We start from the raw sequence: 20,947 nt of genomic DNA, 5'->3' as shown, positions 1-20,947 counted from the left end.
CCGAAGGGGGGGCTGGCCCTGCGGGATCCCCCGGCCCCACGAGGCCCTGCCCCCCTCTTTGGGGGCACCCGGCTCTCGGTAGACATCCTCGAGTGCCCCAGGTTAGGTCTCTGGGAGTCCCAGGGAGGCAGCGAATTCAGAAGAATCACTTTTTTTTTTACCTCCCCAGCAGTTTGGAAAGCATTTTTGGCTGGTCAGAGGAGCGACTTTCTCTCAGGGCTTTGTCCGCTGACAGCCCCTCCGTGCCGATGCCTGGCTGGCCTGTGCTGTGGCTACTTTGTAGGTGGCAAACTTGCCCAGGGCTCTGTGCCAAGAGCCCTGCGCTGGCTTTCGGCGAGCAGCCTGTGCTAAAGTACCACCCCACCACCTCCTCAGGACAACAGAGGGTTTCCTTGGAGCCTCTCACCCTTACGCTGTTGCTAGCCTGCGGTTTACCTGCTTCAAAGCCATCATTTAAGAGCCATTTCCAAGCAGGACAACAAACATCCTGAAGCAGTGAACTAGACACAGTGCCTGGCAATCATAGCCCAGAGCCGAGATCAGCCCAGGTCATGGGGTACAAGATAAAAATCACAGATACCAGTCTCACACCTGGAAATATCATTACCTTTGCAGCACTGCTTTGCTTTTACTGTGTCTAAACAAAGAGTGCTTTGATGGGTGGCAATGCTGACGTGAACCTGCTGGCCAGCACCAGCACAAACGCTGTGTGTTGGTATTCTGGGCCGGCTGCTGATTTAAGATGTTGCTGCTCACTATACCCAGAACTGAGCAGAGCCAGCGCTTGGCACAACTGCGCCTTGCACTACATGCCTGCACCCACTGCCGTTAGCAGGGAGAGCAAAGCTTCCACAGCCCTTGCAAGTCAGCATGTCAATGTAGACGGATCAGCTCCTCGCTTAGGAAAGAGCTCCCTTTTAGGTCCCAAAGGTCCTGTCCGCAGCCTCCCAGGTAGAAATATGCCTGTTTGTTCCTCCAGCAGCCGCAGGACCACGTGAATGGATGATAGTTTGCTGTCTCACAGGGATACTGTGAGCCTACCTCTGTAGGCTGCAATAGCCTCAGATGGAAAGCAGGATTCTTGGGTTTGTTACCTTACACACTTTAGGTTGAAAGTGGAAACTGAAGTTGCGCCTACACAAATCACTGTACCAGGATCTACCCATTTCCCCTACATGCAGGGACTCTTGCTATCATCTGGAGGCCACAAGATCTAAACTAGCAAGCTTTTGTCTTGTCTTTGCAGCTCCCTGGCAATTGGAACCACAACTGGATACAGGCTTTTCTCCTTGAGTTCTGTGGAGCAACTGGACCAGGTCCATGAAAGCAGTAAGTCTCCTGTTCCGCTGTGGTGGAATATTGGCTGACAGACTTTACCTGTGTTACTGCACTTCAGTCTGCCTTGAGGGGGTGATTCTGCTCACTGCTGTTGCAGAAGTGACACCCGTTTCTGCTGTACCCATATCAGGAGAGGAACAGCTCTGGCTATTGCCCTGTGCCCAGCAGCCTTTACAGCGAGCTACAGCCTTGGAGGAGCTTCTGAACAGTCAGTAGTACTTTAACAAAGTTGAAGGACTCCCACAAGTTTAGAGTCCAGCTTCTTTTTCACTGCTGTCAGTCTGACAGCAGCAGTTTGTCCTGCAAACCAGCATTCAGAGGTAGTTTACCACTAGCATGTTTCAGATACACAGACAGGAGACTGCAGACTCCCAGCACAGATGCTAGATAACTCGCAGGCTTTTAGTCCTATGTGGAATTTACAAGCAAGATGTTTTTAACAGGTTTCCCACGTAAGAAGGTCATTCACAGCAGGCTTTCAGTGATTAGCTGTGCTCAGATCAGCATGCAATGCACTTAACAGCCTGAAACAAGTCAGGCCTCATGGAGCACGTACTCTAGTCTGGTTCAGGCCACAGCCAGAAGTGTTTCAGCTGAGATGCACTAGAAATACACCTCACAGCTGGAATATGCTAGTCTCTCTCCACTGGCTATAGAGGGAATCTCGGCAACCAGACATAGCTACATCATCTGGAACAGAGCCCAGGCTCCTTTCCTCTTTACCTCACAGGGTAACTCAGCTGCTATACAGCAGCAAGCTATAGGCTTATTTTAAAAGTATTTAGGAGCTTGAATTGCCCCCAGAGTCAGACCAAGGGCCAGAGAGTAACAGATCCCTGCTGGTGAAACGCTCAAGGTGATGGGCTGAGACACAAGCAGTCCTACATCATGGCTGTGGGGCAGTCCCCGTACCTCCAGCGCAGTACAGCCCAAGCACTGAGCACCATTCAGGGCTACCTACACTAGAAGTCATAGTCCCTGATAATTTAGGTACAGGTCCACCAGGACCATTGCAATGGTGCCTTCTCAACACAACAGGAGTCATTCCAAACATGGTCTTTGCAAGACATACCACACCACCATTCACCACAGCCATACTAGAGCTCTCTAGAGACCACAACCCCAGTGACAGGGAAGGACTAAACATGTCAGCCTTCCCTAAGGAGGCTAGGAGAAATCAGACACCATGCAGAATAAACAGTGAGTTACACACAGCTTGCACCTTACCTCAGCAAACCCTGGCTTGTTCACTCTCTCCAAGAAAGTCCCTGACCAAGCTGGGTGAGCTCCTCCTTTTTATATCCCCTTCCCAAGGATTAACTACAGCTGGAGGGCCCAAGGATTAGCTTCAGCTGGAGGGCCCTGCCCAGGAGAGGCACAGCAGCACTGTCAAAGGGGGCTAGCTTGAATTCTGCCTTCAGGGGAAGGTTCATTAACCCTTTCCTGCTCTGTCCTAAATGCTTTGTGCCAGGTATGAGAAATTTTTAATGAAAGCAGATGTTGAACACCTTAGCACTGAGCGTTCCAACCCGATTCCCTCTTGAGTCTTACTTGTTGCTGCAATCAAACCAACCATAAGCCAAGCTAAAGACTGTGTCTTGCTTTCCTTCTGTGCCCAGATGAAATCCCAGATGTTTACATCGTGGAGCGTCTGTTCTCCAGCAGCCTTGTGGTTGTGGTCAGTCATGCCAAGCCACAGCAAATGAATGTCTACCACTTCAAGAAAGGGACTGAGATCTGCAACTATAGCTATTCCAGTAACATACTGTCCATCCGGCTGAATCGTCAGGTAAGAGGCTGGGGAAAGGGGTTAGCCAGAGTTGTCCCACTCTGGCTCTTTGCTGGTGTTGACTTTCCATCTGGGACCCCGCTGCCTAGCAGAACAGCGGCAGCCCAGGGAGGTTTGGACGGAGACTGTGAAGGGGGACTGGAGGGGTAGAGGTACCTGTCCTCTCCTACCAGCTTCATTTCAAGCTTGGTGACCTCTGACAGAGGAGCAGGATGGCTGTGGATAGCGTCTGCCGCAACTGTTTGCTTCAGTAAAATGAAGCTAAGTCCTTGTTTTCGTAGCAGTTACACAAAGGCTTTTTGTTGTCTGCCTTCTTGCCTATTCAGCACGCAACTCTGCCAAAAAAACACCTTTTCATCTTCCTCCCTCCCTTGGATTCCACATCCTGACTTCAGGCCCACCTCTGCCATCTTGGTTGCAAATGAGACCTTCGAAGTTGGTAACAAAACCCAGGAGTAACTTGAACTCCGTGGATGAGGCGAAAGGCTGCTTCTCAAGTGCTGCGAGCAGCCTTGTTTTATTTTTAAAGGTATAGAAAACATTCAGGCCACTTAGAAGGCGGCTTTTAGAATGTTATTCTCTGAACTGACACAGCCTCATGCAGCCTTGAGCCCTTTTGGAGGATTTTAAGTCATCTTTTCTTTTTGTCCATAATTATTTTCAAAGTATATGCCGTAAGAAGCAGAGGACCTTTTACAATGAAGAAATAAGCAGTCTGTGTAATTGTATATAATCAGCCTCTCCTCAGTTAGCAACAGTGAGTCCTGCAGTAAGGCTCTCCCATAAGAAAACTCTGGGTTGAGTTTCCAGTAAAGCTGTGTTTGACTAGAAGTTCCTGTACTACAATTAAATCTGTCCTAAATTGATTTTTTTCACTTAAATTTACAGTGGACCTGGCAAAGTAAGGACTTCCATTGAATTGCAGATAGATGTATATGTATAAAAATAAACTGGGAGGTTCTGCTTAGCAGCTCTAGGAGATTAGCGTGAGAATAAAATAAGTTCAGGCTTTTGCCCATGTGCTGTTCTGGCGATTGCCTGAAGATGATGCATAGGCCCAGCCTTTGCATCCGTGTTCCTGGGCTGCTTTATGAGCTTCGGTTCAAATCCTGGGCTGAGCTCATCCTTTAGCTGTAACACAGACACACCTGGCGAGATGTGAAGATGCTACCGATACTTGGGTAGACAGAAGAGAAATGACTGTTTCAATCTACGTTCAAGATTTAAACTGGTGGCAGTCAGGTTCTGCGTGTGCTGTGACATTTGAACCCCTCGCCTGGGCTTCTGTATGAAAGCTATACTTCATTAAAAGTCCATAGAAGGCCAAATCCCATACAAGGCATTAACACGGGAAAATGGTGGCAAATAAGCCAGGAACAGTCTCAAACAAATGGTGTGTGTTTCGATTTGAGCTCGCTGTGAAAAAGTCCTCGTTCTGCAAACGAGTGAGTCCCTCAGTTGTTGTTGATCCATGGGAATTCTTTCTTCCAAGCTCCGTTGTAACTCTCAGATGTGTTAAGGTAGATCGTGATTTGTCTTAAAGTGGGGAATAAGGCTGTGCTGTGGGACCGGTGAGAAGCTCTCCTGTAACCCCCCTGGGTTTTCATTCACTGCTGAAACCCTGCTGAGCTCTTTGGAGAGGTTTGGTACTTTTCCCTGGCTGCGTCCATACCCAGCACATTGAAGTCCTCAACATACAACTCAGTTATCTAACCTGATTCGTGTCAAACTGAAGTACTAAAGAAAAATACTGGTGAGCAGTAACATTTTGTACAAGACGCAGTGCCTTGAACCCTGTGTAGCAATCACAGCACCGGGCACCTTCTCTGAGGCTCCGTCTGTGTGCACGGTGAGGATAAAGCCCATTCCTCATCTCAGCAGGGTTTGCACTGACGTTAGCATGGGCTACAGGGCTGCATGGAGGGCAGGAGGCAGAGAACGAGCCCTCTCCAACTCCTGGTGAGCTTGTCCAGGCCTCCTTCGCCTGTTCACCTCCCACCCCCGTCCCTTTCCTGGATTTTGTCCCTGTCAGTGCCAGCATCTCTTGCTGCAGCTCTGGCTGTTGCTTTGCTGTCATCTGGAAACCTCCCTTCACCTGTACATCAATAGCACTGCGTTTTGCAGTTCTGGGAAAGCACATGGTGGCTTTGCCGAAATCAGCTGTATAAATATTACTCTGACGGTCTCTGCTAGCAAGTTGATGGCTGTTACTGTAGAAAAGACAAAGTCTTCCTGGAAATGCAAAATGGCTCTGACACAGCCCCAGATGCTGTGGTTAGCAGGAATAGAAGTGGGAAAGAGTTTGATCCGAGAGTAATGGTGGAGCAAGGCAAAGATTTTCTAATGTGGGTGTTTCAAGTTAGTGACTAAGCTCCACATTTAGATACTAAATAAGTGGCCTCATTTCTAAAAAGGTGGAGGCTTCCTGTACATGGATTCAGATGCTCCAACTTCAGGAGCCTGGATGGAGCCTGGCCTTACATTTTTATTGGGAGGTTTTCAGCACTTCTGGAGACTTGGCACTAACATAGGTGGAGCTGTGCGCTCGCTGGGCTTAGAAAGCACAACCCCTCAGCCAGATCCAAAGCCTGGTCCCAAAAAAGCCTCTATGCAAAATGCCTCCGTTTAACACGTAGAGATCTGGACCAAGCTGAGACACAAAGCTGAGTGGTCGTGGAGATGGCGACCCAGCGCTAAGGTTATAACATTAGGCTTCCTTTTTCCTTTCTGCCTTTCCTCCCCATCGCTTGGCAGCTCCTCTCTGAGCAGCTGCCTCGTGGCTGGGTGGGTGGGTGTTCCTGACGAGTTCAGCAGAAGAGGTACAAGCACATTAACTTGGAAATGCCCTACCCATCTGCCAAGATGGTGTAAATACTCGGTGTGAAACACTAACCACTGTGACTGTCCCTGAACAAATGTTTCCCAGCCCAGTTTTTATGCAATTCTGCTGCACAACTCAGGGCACATAAAGGTGTCTTGCCCGCTGATGCCGAATGGGAAAAGAAACATTAATTTGATGAACAGATGCATTAGGTTTAGCAGCAGTGGGAGGCCCATCACCTAAACGTTCACTCCCCAATCGGGAAAAAATCAGGGCGAGGGGCACGTAGTCCCATCTGTAGGCATACTGACAAGCAGGATTGGCAGCCTCTCTGCTGCCTGGTCTTCATGATCAAAAAGTAATTTGCTATGAAAAGAACTGCAAAGAAAAGGTGGGGTAGGAATTGATGGCAATCAAGGCCCCATGGCTAGGGTATAACCCTGATGTGTCTTCCTGTTCCTGGGGTCTGGGAATGTGGAAGATCAGCTCTTAGAGTAGCAGAGCAGAAGTCATGATACTTTATCTGCTTTCTAAAGCAAGACCAGATGCAGGCGGCTCTCAAAAGCAGTCTCATACAAAATCAAAGGTTGTCCAGTGAGAGGGGATGGAGAAGCAGAAGAGATCATGTTTCTGTTACATTTTAGTGCATGAGAAATTCCTGTTGAGTTTTTCTGACAGTGAAGATTTGGGTTTGTGAACTGCGGGAGCAGCAGACAGAGGCACGGTGCCCATGCTGGTGAGGTTCTGTGCATGTCCCTTGTGTCCTTTGCAGAGGCTGGTTGTTTGCCTGGAGGAGTCAATTTACATCCATAACATTAAGGACATGAAGCTTTTGAAGACTATTCTGGATATGCCTCCAAATACAACAGGTAAGCATGGGAGAGCTGTGTGAAAGGGAGAGATCAGCTCTGCAGGAGCTTTGTAGAGCCACAACGCTGGTGTTAGTATTTAAACCAGCCTGTGGGTTGTATATCCTAATTCAGCACTGGGGAGACAGAAATGCGCGGAGGCAGTCAGTCGGGCTTGGGAGAGCAGAAACCCCGCTCTGTCCTGAGCAAATGCATCACAGGAGAGCAGAAATGGTCAGCATGGTTTGACTTCACCTCCCAGGTTCGATCCCTTCCTGTCCTCGCGCGGGATGTCTGTGCAGCTCACAGCTTCCCGCAGTGTGCCTTTATTCTCTTTCACAAGTGGAAAGCTGTAAGGCAGGCCAGGACCGCAAGTTTCCCTCCACATATAGGACAACTTGAAACTCTCCCTCCGGGGCTCCCTGCCCTTCCTTCACCGTGCCCTGCATCAGAGAGTCCCGCGGCGTTTTTGCTCTCCGGACGAAGGAGCCCCGCTTCCCTGTGCTGCTGGCGTGAGTCAGCTCTGCAGCTTCACACCGTGCTGCAGAGCTCGGCACTCCCTGCAGACCTGCGGTTAACCCAGGTTCTCTCTCAGCCATGGACATGCACTGCTCCACTAAGGTAGAAAGCTCCTGTGATTACTTATGGGCTTGGGGTCAGCTCCCAAAGTGATTAGCACTGTGAAGATCACCTCGGGGCAGAAAACACAGCCAGGCACAGCGCTAATTCCCTGCCAGGGGGTTCCCAGGAGCCCGGGCTGCCACCTGATATTATTCCATATACGCTGCAAACCCAAGGAGCAGGGCAGGTGGCTGCAGAACAGATCCTCTCTGTGAGGCACAGGGTGAATCCGGCTTTCCTGCTCATGGGAGCGGAGCTATTTTTAGCCGCAGAGAGGGAAACTTGGCCGAGCGCCTGCGGCAGCGCTGCCGTGCGTTGCTGTGATATCCTGGTTGGTCACAGGCTGCAGCATCGTTTCACGGGTGGTTGATTGGGAAGTTGCTGATGTGCTCACGCCTGGCTTCTGGGCTTTCAAGGGACGCTCTTCGGGCGGCTCCCCTGACCTACTTCAGGTCTCAACAGATGGCCTCTCCCTGTGGATTAAACATACTAAATACTGCAAATATAATTAAAGTTTAAAACCTTCCTGAGAAAGCCCAGCAGCGGCAGGCAGGGCAGGGATACCCAGGCCTGAAGCTGTCCTGCAGTGGGGCTGAACGATCAGGTCATGATTTAAGAGCAACAGCAATCAGCGCTCACCGGGACAGCACTAGGCTGCTGCAGATTACAGAACTTCATAGGGGCTTAATTTTTTAAAACCCTTTCACCACAGCAGCTGTCATTGAAATGAGCTGAGCGACAAGTGCTGGGCCACGCGTGCTCCCTTTGTCCCTGGACCATCTGCTTTGGTCCCAAGCCTGACCTCGAGGACAGCGTGTCCAGGAGGCTGAGGCAGTCCAGCCTCACCACTCTTCGGACAACCCTTTTCGGAGTGGGGATCTGTGCTGGGGGGGTGTAGGAGCACACGGCAAGCATGCCGCCCCCCCCAAAGTGTGCACCGTGGGCACGGTAACACCAGCAGAGTGAGGACTGGGATTTGCTGCATACCCACCGGCCAGTCACAGTGAGATCCCTGGCTATTCCTGGCCAGGACCTGGCTCCTGATCCACCCTCCTCCACGCAAGAGAGGATAATGCCCATGGTGGGCAAGCCTGTTGTTTTTCATGTGTGCTCAAAGATGTTGTTTTTCATGTGGCTCATGTCAGGGGCAGGATTTGCACTAAGGAGGTTGCAGCGCTCACGCTGACATGTGTGCCTTGGGGGCACATCCTGGGGACAACTGCAGCTTTGGAAACCACCTCACATGACTCCCCCCAAGCCCCAGATCCGCCTGGACCTGCTGGCTTAGGGGCAAGGCCAGGCTTCTTGTATGCAGTAGCTTTTTTCTGTGCTGCTCGAGGAAGCCACCTGCGATGTGGCATTCCCAGAGGTGCCATCCTGAGCAACACCACCCTGCCTCCTCCCTCACGAGCCTGCCACTGCACGCACCGACCCTCCTCAGGGCTGTGGGGCTGCCGAGAGCAGAGGAGCATCTTCAAAGGCTGCCTGTGTCCCTTGTGATCCTTGTTCTTTGTGCATCCCTGAGGTCAGCCCAGTACACTCGCATCTGTGTTTTCCCCTGGCCTGGTTTCCCGTCTGCCTTTCCCAACCAGGCGCGGAGCAGAGGGAGCGGGTGACTCACACCAGCCGCTCAGAGCTTGCTTTGTTTAGCTTGAGCGTTCTCTAGATCCTTCACTTAGAGAAAGGGCTGCGCTGATCCCCCCATGCTGCCTAGGCTGGGGGAAGACTATCCTGAAAAGACAGGATGCTCATCACGAGCAAAGTCTCTGGGCTATCTCTCCCTTCCTCCTATCCCTCACTAAGGAGGTTGCAGCGCTCACGCTGACATGTGTGCCTTGGGGGCACATCTTGGGGACAACTGCAGCTTTGGAAACCACCTCACATGGCTCCCCCCAAGCCCCAGATCCGCCTGGACCTGCTGGCTTAGGGGCAAGGCCAGGCTTCTTGGATGCAGTAGCTTTTTTCTGTGCTGCTTGAGGAAGCCACCTGCGATGTGGCATTCCCAGAGGTGCCATCCTGAGCAACACCACCCTGCCTCCTCCCTCACGAGCCTGCCACTGCACGCACCGACCCTCCTCAGGGCTGTGGGGCTGCCGAGAGCAGAGGAGCATCTTCAAAGGCTGCCTGTGTCCCTTGTGATCCTTGTTCTTTGTGCATCCCTGAGGTCAGCCCAGTACACTCGCATCTGTGTTTTCCCCTGGCCTGGTTTCCCGTCTGCCTTTCCCAACCAGGCGCGGAGCAGAGGGAGCGGGTGACTCACACCAGCCGCTCAGAGCTTGCTTTGTTTAGCTTGAGCGTTCTCTAGATCCTTCACTTAGAGAAAGGGCTGCGCTGATCCCCCCATGCTGCCTAGGCTGGGGAAGACTATCCTGAAAAGACAGGATGCTCATCATGAGCAAAGTCTCTGGGCTATCTCTGCCTTCCTCCTATCCCTCCCTCTTTGTGTGCCTTTTAATTGCCTGCACTTTGCTGCTGCTGCGCCTCTTCTCCCCAGTGCGCACCATCCCTGGCATGATGTAAATCCTCTGATTGATAGGGAGTGGATCCCTGGGGCCCCTGGCTGATCCTGCAGCTCCTGGCTCCGCTGCGGTCTCTTCTCATAAACAATGACCTAAAACGAGAGCTTCAGCCGATCCTTCCCTCTGCTGGGCCTGGGCCAGGGCCGTGTCCTGACACGATGGGTTGCACAGCATGTGTGTGCGCGTCCGTGCATATACGTGCACGAGTGCGGGTATCCTGTTTGGGGAGTATGGCAGCATCCCCGGCAGCCTTTAACCCCTCGGCTTCCTCCGCACGTGGGACTAGGTGGGACCTCCCAGCGGGGGCCAGGAAGCTCAGGTCATGCTGAAGCCTTGAGTCGGATTTGGGAGGACTGTGAGCACGCGCACGTGGCGCAGGAATCAAGTGAGACCCATTTCTGTATGTGACAGGATTCACTGGGATGGGTCCTCAGCCAGCAGCAGAAATGAGAGGCAGGAAGAGATGCTCTTTTCCGAGGTCACCTGGGGGACAGGCGGATGGACGTGCCCACACACACATCCATACATCCCTGTCTCATCCTGTAGTTCCTGCTCACTTTGAAAGGGGTGTTTGGGAACGTTTATGCTCATGTTGGCATAAAAACAGATGGCCATTATGGGGAAGCATTCCCCCTGTGGTTAAAATTTAGCTAGGTTCAAGTTCCTTGTCAGCCGGAAACTCCCTGCACAACTGTGGCATTTGCTTTGTCTTTCTCTGCTTCCCTTTTCCGTTCGGAGAAGAAGGAAACGGCACTGCCCAGCCCCACGGCCACAGCCTTCATGTGCCAGGCTTCATACCAGGGCTGCGTCTGCGCTACGCTGCTTATCTGAGCTTCTGACCCGGCACCTACACCCTGCGCACATCTGGAGGTGCCCAGATGTGCCTGGACAGGAGTCCTGTTAGCCCTGACACCAGGATGTCCCTTGCTGTGTTTCACGCACCTATTCTTGCCTTCTCAAAGGAGATGATTAAGGGGGAGAAGCCAAAAGTGTGCCCAAAAGCAGGACCTGGGCTCCTTCTGAGCAGGGTTTCAGGGGGGACGGTGGCTGGGAGAAGTGAGCCGTACTGTCCCATACCAGCAGGTGTCCCCACGGCCGAGGCATTGCCAGCGTGCAGCCAGCGTGTGCCCGGTGCCAGACACTGCCCCAAAATGAGACAGAGCCTGAACCCCCTTACGGTGTCCATGGCCACGTTTCTGCTTTCCGTCCTCCACCAGCATACAACCTCAGCTGCGTCCTTCTCACCTTGCCAGGTCTGTGCGCTCTCTCGATCAACCACGCCAACTCCTACTTGGCTTATCCCGGCAGTGCGACCAGCGGAGAGATCGCGCTTTACGATGGAAATACTTTGGTAAGTAAGTGCGAAGCTCGCCCATTTGGTTACCAGCAGGGACTGAAAACAAACAGAACCACAGCAAAGCCAACAGGGCCTTTGGGAAGGATGAATTAAATACACTCCACCAAGCTAGACTGCAAGGGAATTGCCCGGCGCAGGCATGTTCCCCATCCCCCTTGCTTGGACGCCATGCGAAGCAGACAGCCTCTTTGAGATCAGGACATCCATCTCCCAGTACGGGATATTAAGGGAAACGTGACCCATTACCCCGCAGTCCAAGGGCCGCTGCCAGGCTGACACAGGAGTTCCTATAGGGGGTTCCTTTAGGAGCGTCAGCAGTGTATCCCATGGGATTGATGTGACCAGGGTGGCTCAGGGAGGGTTGGAGCTGCTCCAGGCGCAGCGCAGGACCTGGAGCAGCTGCTTTGCCATGCCGCGGGCTGGAAGGGATGCCGGACCCGAAGTCACAGAGAGGGTGAGGTGTCCAAAGCCCCCCTCAGGAAATCTGTCCCTGGCGGGAAGCAGGGTCATGATTATCTGCTGTTTATGCCAGGGCTTTGGATTACATAAGGCTGTCGCTCTGTACATGCAGCAGGAGCTAAGGATCTGCAGCAGGGGAGGAGCAGAGCACAAGGGGAAAACACGCTGCTGCTGTGAGAGGTACTAGCGGGGGCCTGGGCTCCCTGCAGGCATCGGGGTGGTGTCGCTGCAGCAGGATTTGCTGTACAGCCGAGCGAATTGCAGGGAGGCCAGCTCTGTCCCTGTGCAAAGAAATGCCAGGCTTCAGAGCCGGCGCAGTCGCGATCCCGCAGCCTGGAGAGGTGGGGAGCTGAGGACCTCTGCCCCTGAAAGGGGCTTTCTGTAATCACAGTGGCCGTAGTAGGTGGGGAGTGAGCTCAAGGCAGCGCAAAGATAAGAAACGCTGCGGATGTTGAAGGGATACCATAAGTGCGACACAATCCCGTGAATCCGTATCGGCAGGCCTGGATGGGGTGCGAGGCAGGGCATGCCCTGCCCTCACGCAGTCCGAGGAGCAGCGTGTCTCTTTGCACTCACATTACCTTCTGCCCTACAGAAAACGGCCTGCACGATTCCTGCCCATGATGGGCCTCTGGCTGCTCTCGCCTTCAACTCCACTGGCTCGAAGCTGGCAAGTGCTTCCGAAAAAGTGAGTGAGCGCTGCTGCGAGCACCCTCCCTGCTGCCCGTGCTCTCTGCCTGCGGCTGGCAGGGGTGTCCCAGCCAGCTTGGCTGCCTGGAGCATGGAGAGCAGGACCTCTGAGCTGCCCGTTCTTAAACACAGCCAACAGAGGACGGGCACTAAAAGGACTCTGACTTGTAAGAGGCCAGTGTATCGGGTTCAGATTGACAGCGGCTGGCAAACAGGAGGGGCCTTTGCACGTCCTGAGTTTCCTGGGTGTGTCAGAGAAAGGGCTCGCGCTCTTTGCCCTGCTCCTGCGTGATCTCTTCATTTGCATTTTTTGCAGGGCACAGTCATTCGTGTGTTTTCCATTCCTGGTGGGCAAAAGCTCTATGAATTCCGGCGAGGGATGAAAAGGTCAGTTCATTCTTCTGTCAGTGACAAGTACACAGAGGGCTCCTGGAGCAGAAATGTAAACACAGGGACAGGGCAACGTCAGATCCTGGTGGCTTTGGCATCTTTTGCAGAAAGAAAACAAGAGCGAGCATATTAGAAATGTCATTGTGTCAGACAGCCATGCTGTGCCCAGCTGCCTCCGGCAAGTTTAGCAATTCAATTCAGTGTGTCGCAGAACAGGGTGACTGCAGAGAACAGAGGTAGATTCTGTCCATTTACTCTGTCCTTTCTTGTTTCTTACTTGAAATAATGAAGTCCCCAAAGTTATCAGCCCAACACTTGCCCTCTCAAAGGAGGTGTTTTGAAGCTACTAAGTCATTTGCGCAGAGCCCAAGTCTCGATGGCAGGAATGGGCTGCCCTTCTGCAGGCTCCCTCAAGTGTTTTCAGTAGATCTTTTCCTGACTTTTCCCTCTTCCCCATCCCTGACCTGCCTGTGATTTTGCACCCACTTCTGCAAGGACAAAAACTGCCGTGACCAAGACACCCCAGCCCTGCTGATCCTGCGCAGGAGGAGATGCCGCATGTATCTGGCTACCCAGCGCTTTGGATGTCCTCCCTGGCCTTTGCAGTGCCAGAAGCTTTAGCTGCTGTAGCGAGGCTGGCACAGATGTTCACTCCACAGGCAGCTCTGTGAGCAAGGACATTTCCACCTCTCTGGCTGTTTGTCACTACCTTGAGGCTACCCCTAGCTCTGCTGAGCAAAGGGATTAGGGAAATGCTAGTCAGTCAGCCTGCAGGCTCAGCAGCAGCCAGGCAGGGTGCTCCTCGCCGTGTATGGGTCTCCTTCCTCCCTGTCCTCTTCTCTGTGAGCAAAACTGAGCAGTTCCCCTTGAACGGTATGCCATGAAATGACCGGTCCTGTCTTTGCTTGGCCCTAGGTATGTGAACATCAGCTCCCTGGTGTTCAGCATGGATTCCCAGTTCCTCTGTGCTTCCAGCAACACGGAGACCGTACACATCTTTAAACTGGAGCATCTCACTGACAGGTGAGGGGGTTAGCCTGGGTTAATCTGCCTGCCCCAGGGGTGTCTCTGCTTCAGATGTCTGCCTTGATGCAGCTGGCCTCCATTTCCTCACCACGTACTCTCCATGAGCAATACCAGCTGCAAACTGTCTCTTTGGCTTTGTGTCCTGTGGGATTCACTCCTTGGAAAAGCTACACACTGCATCCCTGCTGTCAGCCTCTCCAGGCCTGCTCTGGGTTTATTAGCTGCCACTGTCCCCTGCCTCCTTCCCATGTATCCAGCTAGGCTGGTGCACAATGTGTGCAGGTGCTCCAAAGAAGCCTTTGCGTATCTAAGATCAGGATCATTTTGGCTGTTCCTGATCTGTTTTGTCACGGCTGATTGCGGTAGCCCCACTGATGCTGCTTTGTGACCCCCTCAGCCGGCCAGAAGAGCCTCCAACCTGGAGCGGTTACATGGGAAAGATGTTCCAGGCTGCTACCAACTACCTCCCTGCTCAGGTATCGGGCATGATGAACCAGGATCGAGCCTTTGCCACTGTCCGCCTGAACATCTCCGGACAAAGGAACATCTGCGCTCTCTCCACGTATGTATTGACATCTGCGTCCCCTCTGCCACACCAGCCTGTAAGCAGACACGACTATCTCTGCAGAACACCACCACTGTGGCCCCTTATCTTGCACCCGTGCCTGCAGAGCACGCAGCGCGGGTGCGTGCTGTATCTGTGTGTGAGTGCAGGTGTGTTTGGACTCATGATGCTTTTCTAATTAGGATTCAGAAGCTGCCTCGACTGTTGGTGACTACGTCAGATGGACATCTCTATATCTATAACTTGGACCCGCAAGATGGAGGGGAGTGTGTCTTAATAAAGAAACACAGGTAACTATACCTCCAGACACATCTGATACAGAGGCTGATCTTTTAAAAGATTAAGGGAAATTTCACCTGAAAGGACAAAATGGAGCTGTAGGAGCAAGAACGTTAGAACTGACTTTGTGATTTTAGCTGCCTGATCCGACAGACGTGGGTGGGAACCACGTCAGCAGGCAGGGATGTGGGGCTTCTTGCAGAAGAAACCAGAGACATCTCAGATCCCTAGGCAGTTGTGGGACATCTCGGCTTAGACAGCAGAGGTGGGCAGGCTGTGCCTTAGGAGATGCCTCCAGCAGCAGAGCGCTGACCACCACGGTGGCAGGAGAGCAGAGCACCTTCTCCAGCCGTGGAGTGGGTGCTGGAGAGCTGACTTTGGGGGTAGGACGGTGTGGAGCGACGCTGGGAGCTTCTGTAAACAAAAACCCGCACAGATGCACGCCTGCAGGCATGCAGTGCCAAAGCAGAGTCTTCGCTGCCGCTGTTCAGTTTGTATGCAAATTGGATTAAGCATGTAACCTCCCCCCCACATCTGGGCTACTTGGCTCCAGATGTGAAGCCTTTGGGGTGGGGTGCGATGTAACATGTGCTCTAAGCTGGGAGGTGGCTGACAGCCAGGGAAATGCCAGCAGTTTTTTGAAAAGCCACAAAACAAAAGCACTTCAAAGCTGCGCTGTCCAGCGTGCTCCGGCCGCCCTGCCGCCTTCAGACACTGCTGACGCCCGCCTGCTCCCGTCCCGAAGTGGCCATCCGGAGCTGGCGGGCCAGCTTTGTATGTGGGTTCCTCTTAGACTGAAAAGGGCCCTTGGGTCATGAGTTATGTTACATCATACTATATCTCTGCTCAAACTCCATCCTAAACTAGCCAGCGCTGCTTTTGCCATCTAGTCCGCTCCTGTTGGAAGCCCTTTGGAGCCCCCTCTCTGATTAGAAACACTGTTTGCCTTTGTAACCTAAAGCTTTTGTGGTCAATCTGTTCCCTTCTATTCTCGTGCCAGCATTGTCCTCTAGCCGAAGTAGTGCTTTCCCTATCTTCTGCTCCCCCCTCCCTCCCTCGGCTTTACTTGTAGAGCACAATGCTCTCCTCCTCTGCAGCGCTGCTAGGGCTGCAGGCAGCGCCTATATGCAGTGATGCGGATGGGTGACGTGCTTCGAGGAGACGTGGATGCATGTGCTTGTCTTAGCTGGTGCTGGGGAAGGAGTGGTTGGGATCAGAACTAACTCTTCTCCCCTCTCTTGCTCCTGTACAATTAGTCTGCTTGGCTCAGGAAAGATGGAGGAGAACAAAGAAAATGACCTTCGGCCTCCATTACCTCAATCTTACGCAGCAACTGTAGCCAGACAAAGTACAGTGCCTTCAACTTCAACCATGCCAGGTAAGCATCGCATCTGCCCTTCCTCAGGCAGAAGCGAGAAAGCCACCTGAGGCAAAGTGGAAAGTCTCCCACCTTCCAAGGGTTCAACCAGAAACACCACTTGTGCAAAGCAGCCTGGGGCAGCAGGACTCTCTGGAGCTCACCTGGTTCATCCCCTGCCCCAAAAACAGGCCAGGCATTTTCTGCGCTGCTTCTCGGGACCCCTTGCCAGCACTCCTCCTCCTCGTGCAGAGCTGCACCACAAATGGGCTCACCAGCAGAGCGGTAACCACATCCGAGCTTCGCAGTTGGTCAGACAGGAGCTGCTGCCAGGCTGGTTTCCAGGAGTTGAAACTGGGGCTGTAGAAGTCAGATCTCACTATTTTTGTGGCAAGATCGCTACAGATTCTCCCGAACCTCTTACACCTTATCCTAACGAAGCTAGCAGTAAATTGTTGCAGGAGAAGACTGGCCGACTATCTCGTTATATTCCTGGGTCTAAAGGCCCACATACAGATGTGGATCTTATTCTGAAATTGGTGCTTACATTCATGGTGGGAGGAGGAAAGTTTCTGCCACGGGAGCTAGCCATGTAGTCCATTCCTTAATCTGTAGTGTCAATGGAGATACCTTTCTCTTCCGCAGTTCCCCAGAGCTCTGCCAAAAAGCCAGAGAAAGCAGCTCTGTGCTAAAAAGGTGATAAAATAGTGTCTCTGCTGTTTGTTTCCAGCCTCCTTCCATCCATTTATCTGTCATGTTTTGTATTTTTACTTGGACAGGTTATTCGGAGGACGGTGGTGCCCTGCGAGGAGAGGTTATCCCAGAGCATGAGTTTGCAACTGGACCAGTGTGTCTTGATGACGAGAATGAGTTTCCTCCTGTGAGCATTCGGGACCCCTAAAACTGCAATTCAGCCCTCATGCTAAGAAGAAAGTATTAACCTCTTACAGAAGAGATACTGTTGCCCCCACCTTGTCCCAGCTCACTGTGAAGCCTAAAATAACTAATTAAGTTATAGGGACAGTGCCAGGAAAAGTACACCCCCACTAAATGGCAGCTAGGGATGGGGCAAAGATGATCAAACCTAAGAACTAGAGATGGATCTGAACAAACTAGTTGAATGAAGTGCAGATGCAGAATGACGTTCAGCTCCAGATCTGACCTTTGTGCCTTGCGCAGATTTTTAGTATTACCAGGAATAGCTTGAATTTGAACAATACCATCATTTAGAAATAAAAACTTAATACTCCCTGTTGCGTTTACAGTCAGTTGTATTAGTTTATGGAATGCAACTGGGACATACCTGAACCTCACCAGTCTCTTCATTTCCAAGCTAACTGAAAAGGAAACTCCTTTTTCAAGTACAAAGATGAAAGGCATAGCAGAGTTTTAAACCGTTTTATGATTTTTATATGGCACTTTCTCAGTTACTGTTGGAAGAAGATACTGGCTTTTTAAAATCTAACTTAAGCCTGGCAGTGTCTCTCCGGCTCCTTTTCCTATTACACACACATTTATTATGTTAAGTATCTAACCCCTAAATGGACAGATGTTGGTACCGTGCTATGATCTGGTTGTAATCAGCGGTGTCTTCGTAATAGTAATGCATTAATACAGCAGAATATTGTAATGCATTTCAAGTTGTAGACTTGGCAGACTTTTGAATCCCTTACTCCGTTTTTACATATCCTGCTGTTGGAGTTTTGCCTGAAAAGGAGGAAGTAAAAACTTTATCGGGATCCCAGGATTTGTTCCATATGCTGAGGCTGACCTTTGTGAGGCACTTCCCTATTAACTGATGCAAAGTGTTATTTAGATAAAAGGTGACTAGCTCATGACTCCCTTTGAAACAACACTGCCTAAATCCAACTCGGGTTGCATAAACCTGAGACCAATTCTCTTTTCTTACCGGTGACATAACCTGCTGCAAACTGAGAACAAGAGTTTTCTAGTTGTCCTACCCCATTACCCAAGAAGGACATTTAAAATGTCCCTCCTCTGGTCAAAGTCGTGTGGCCACGGAGAAGCTGGTGGCCCAGGCACCTGGAAGGAGCCGCGGGGCCAGAGAGAAATCCTTTGCTTCCTTCTGATGAACCTGCTCTTGAACATGTGGTTCGGGGACAAGCGAATGCCAGCAAGCAGGAATCACGCTGCTCCTGAATGAGCCTTCCTGCTGGGACCATGCCATATAAAAGCAGCCCCAAACCCCTGCTGTACGACAGCAGGTGCTTTATCAAATGAACTTTGATCTGCCAAAATCCTGTGCTGTAATGAACCTGACAGAGCAACTTACATGTGTAAAGTTAGGGAGGAGGTGGTGTGGGAGGGAAGGCGCTTTCCAAAAATATTCCCTGATACGGTGGCTTAGCAATTGGAGCTTCCAGATGCAGTCTCTGCAGCTAGGACTTTGGTTTTGCCGCTCCGTTGCTGACGGTAATGTGTTTTGCTTCTGGTCTACCAGCTAGTGCAGCGCTGGCTCCCACTGCGTGAGTGCATAAGGAGAGTTGGTCGGGATGTTTTGATGCTCTGAATTTCACTGAACTTCACTGTTTTCTCAGCACTGAGATGTTCGGTCTCAATGACACGTTCAAGGGGGGTTTCAGGCATCGGTCACTTCTGTGTGGAGAAGGAGGGAGAGAAAACCTGACCTTATCCAACAAAAATGTTTTGATAGCATTCTGCTTTGCGGAAACATGGGAAGGGTTTTGTTTGTTTTCCAGTGTGCAAGAAAAAGACATTTAAAAACCTCAAAACTTGTGACAAAATGGAATATTCACCCGCAGCCCACGCCACGAGTACGGCTTTGAACTTAGACATACTTTTGGAGAAACAGCAGTGCTCAGACCCAGCAGTTCCTCTCCATTTTGAAACATCTTGCCTTCCCCTGACCTCAAGCAAGACTTCAGAGGCTCAGCTGTTCAGAGCGAGGAAAAGCAGCTTCAGTCTAACATTAAATCTGTTGCTGATTGTCGAAAACTGCCTCTTCATTAAACAGAAGGAGGGACAGATCAGAGAAGAGATGAGAAGCCCAAGGAGGGCTCATAAAAAGTGGCCTCAACAAGAGCGAATGTGGATGTTGCTACTGATTGTGCCAGGACTGCTGAAGGATCCTGCGGCAAGAGGTTAAACAAGTTCAGTTACGCCTCTTGCTTGCATTGGTGGGGTGGATTAAGCGCTTTCAGGTCTGCCGTTGATCTTACGCAGAAAGGCTCAGGGGTTATTGAGATGGACAGCAGGCTAAAGCCTCAGGTGAGGTGAAGGTGCCGCGCTTGCGACGTGCTGGGAGGAGGCTGCGCCGCCCTTGCTCTGCGTGGTCAGAAGGCTTTGCGGGATGGGAAAAGCAAACCCAGCTCTGGCTGCAGATGGTTGCGGCAATTACGGCTGTTTTCTGGTTACCTGCCTGAGCAGCTGCCACCTTCCTGCGGGTTTATCAGTGTCGGTGAGGTTTCCAGCCGTGTCGGGAGCTGTTGGTGTGTGCTTCGGGCCAGGCAGGGCACCACTCGGTGAGCTCCACTTTTGGGAGCCACCGTAGTGGCTCTCCCCACGGAGGCATGGTCAGAACAGTTTTTGGGTAGTGCTGTGAGGTTTGACAAAAGAAATCCTACAGGATTCAGCAAGCAAGATGGCCTTCGTGGACCCGAGGAATGCACATCAGGAGATCTCTCTTAAAACTTCTGAGATTCAATAGGAAAGGTGATTTCTTCCAGCAGATTGCTCAGTGTGTTTCCAGCCATACATGATCCGTCCTGCATTTGGCTGCACGCTGAAGCTTGTCAGCTTCGGGGCCGGAGTTGATGTGAAGGCTTTATCGGGAGACCCATTTCATTAAGTCAGGCTAGATTGCATACGGCGGTCAGCTCTTCAAAGACAGCTTCCCCTCACTGATACACAGTCTCAAAAAACACCTCTCACATCGATTTTTGGCAACCTCCAAAACTGTTTGGGCAGCTTGCCTGTGCTGCCAAAGGATGCTGCTGCCCGTGCGTGCCCGTGGCTCCTGCCTGCAGCATTCATTACGGGGTGCTGAGGGTGGAAGAAAAACTTCCCCCCCGGCAGTGAGCAGCAGCCCTCAGCAGCTCCTCGCTGAGCTCCCACTCTTGCTTGCTCCCTGGAAGGACGGGCAGGAGCACGAGCTCCAGCAGCCCATGCGCCACGGCCGCCCTCGGCAGCACGACGTCCCCACCCTGGGAGCGCTGCTGTCTGCAGGGCGGAGAAATCGGTGCCCCAGCGTGGGGTCCGCGCACATCCCCGCTGCTCCAAACCATGGATCTTAATACAAGCAGCCAGGCTGCAGATGCATCTTCAGCTCCACGGGACCGGTATTTGCCCAAGTTCCTCCTCACTGTTTCCTGGATTGTTTCATTCGTTCTGTTGCGCGGATATGCGACACTAATGATTTTAAGTGATTTTTTTCTTTTTAACAGCTGGCTGCGAGCAGAGGAAAGGCAATAGATTTTGCTGTGGGGCTCTCCTAATAATCATGTTTCCTGGGGGATGAGCAAGTTTGGCAGAACCTGACTGGCTGCTTCTTCCTCACGGCAGCTCCTGCCCCGGTAGCTCAGACAGGCATTTTGGGCAGCTGGGGCTTGCAGGATTGAGCCCAGCTTATCAGTACATTATCTGAGGTCCCTTGGGAAACATGCAATCCAGTGCCAATGCTTGTGCCTCAAAACTGGGCAAGTGATGGTCCTGAAGCCCACGGAGAGACAGATCCCGGGAGGAGGGACTGGCACAGACCCTCCTGCAGCTGGGGCTGCGGGGATCGCATCCGTACCGCTGGGAGATGCAGGTCAAGTCTGGCAAGGCTGGAGCTGATAAAGGGAGACCTGCGCCTTGGCTCATGGTTAGTGGCCGTAGAGGCCCCCCCCCCGCGGGCGGGCGCAGCCCC

At 52.0% G+C, this 20,947-nt stretch overlaps 1 protein-coding gene across 2 annotated transcripts in view; it reads left to right on the top strand.

The window, feature by feature from the left end:
- Window positions 1–1,247: 1,247 nt before the first annotated feature.
- Window positions 1,248–20,947, top strand: part of WIPI1 (WD repeat domain, phosphoinositide interacting 1) — a 21,040-nt gene continuing 1,340 nt past the window's right edge. Inside the window, exons 1-11 of one of the 2 annotated variants that reach the window (XR_002086243.1) lie at window positions 1,248–1,329; window positions 2,958–3,127; window positions 6,721–6,817; window positions 11,190–11,287; window positions 12,348–12,440; window positions 12,759–12,829; window positions 13,748–13,855; window positions 14,256–14,420; window positions 14,606–14,713; window positions 15,959–16,080; window positions 16,839–19,181. Coding sequence is in view for 1 of the 2 variants with exons in the window: in XM_019473193.1 (XP_019328738.1) it covers window positions 3,041–3,127; window positions 6,721–6,817; window positions 11,190–11,287; window positions 12,348–12,440; window positions 12,759–12,829; window positions 13,748–13,855; window positions 14,256–14,420; window positions 14,606–14,713; window positions 15,959–16,080; window positions 16,839–16,939 (1,050 nt within the window). In the remaining variant the exon portion in view is untranslated. The remainder of the gene's footprint in view (window positions 1,330–2,957; window positions 3,128–6,720; window positions 6,818–11,189; window positions 11,288–12,347; window positions 12,441–12,758; window positions 12,830–13,747; window positions 13,856–14,255; window positions 14,421–14,605; window positions 14,714–15,958; window positions 16,081–16,838; window positions 19,182–20,947) is intronic. The other variant, XM_019473193.1, reaches the window with a different exon arrangement.

This window comes from Aptenodytes forsteri, unplaced genomic scaffold, assembly GCF_000699145.1.
Source record: "Aptenodytes forsteri isolate BGI_AS27 unplaced genomic scaffold, ASM69914v1 Scaffold86, whole genome shotgun sequence".
In the NCBI taxonomy this organism is placed as follows: domain Eukaryota; kingdom Metazoa; phylum Chordata; class Aves; order Sphenisciformes; family Spheniscidae; genus Aptenodytes; species Aptenodytes forsteri.
The sequence above is the reverse complement of the archived record's forward strand: the minus strand, read 5'-3'. Positions and strand labels throughout refer to the sequence as shown.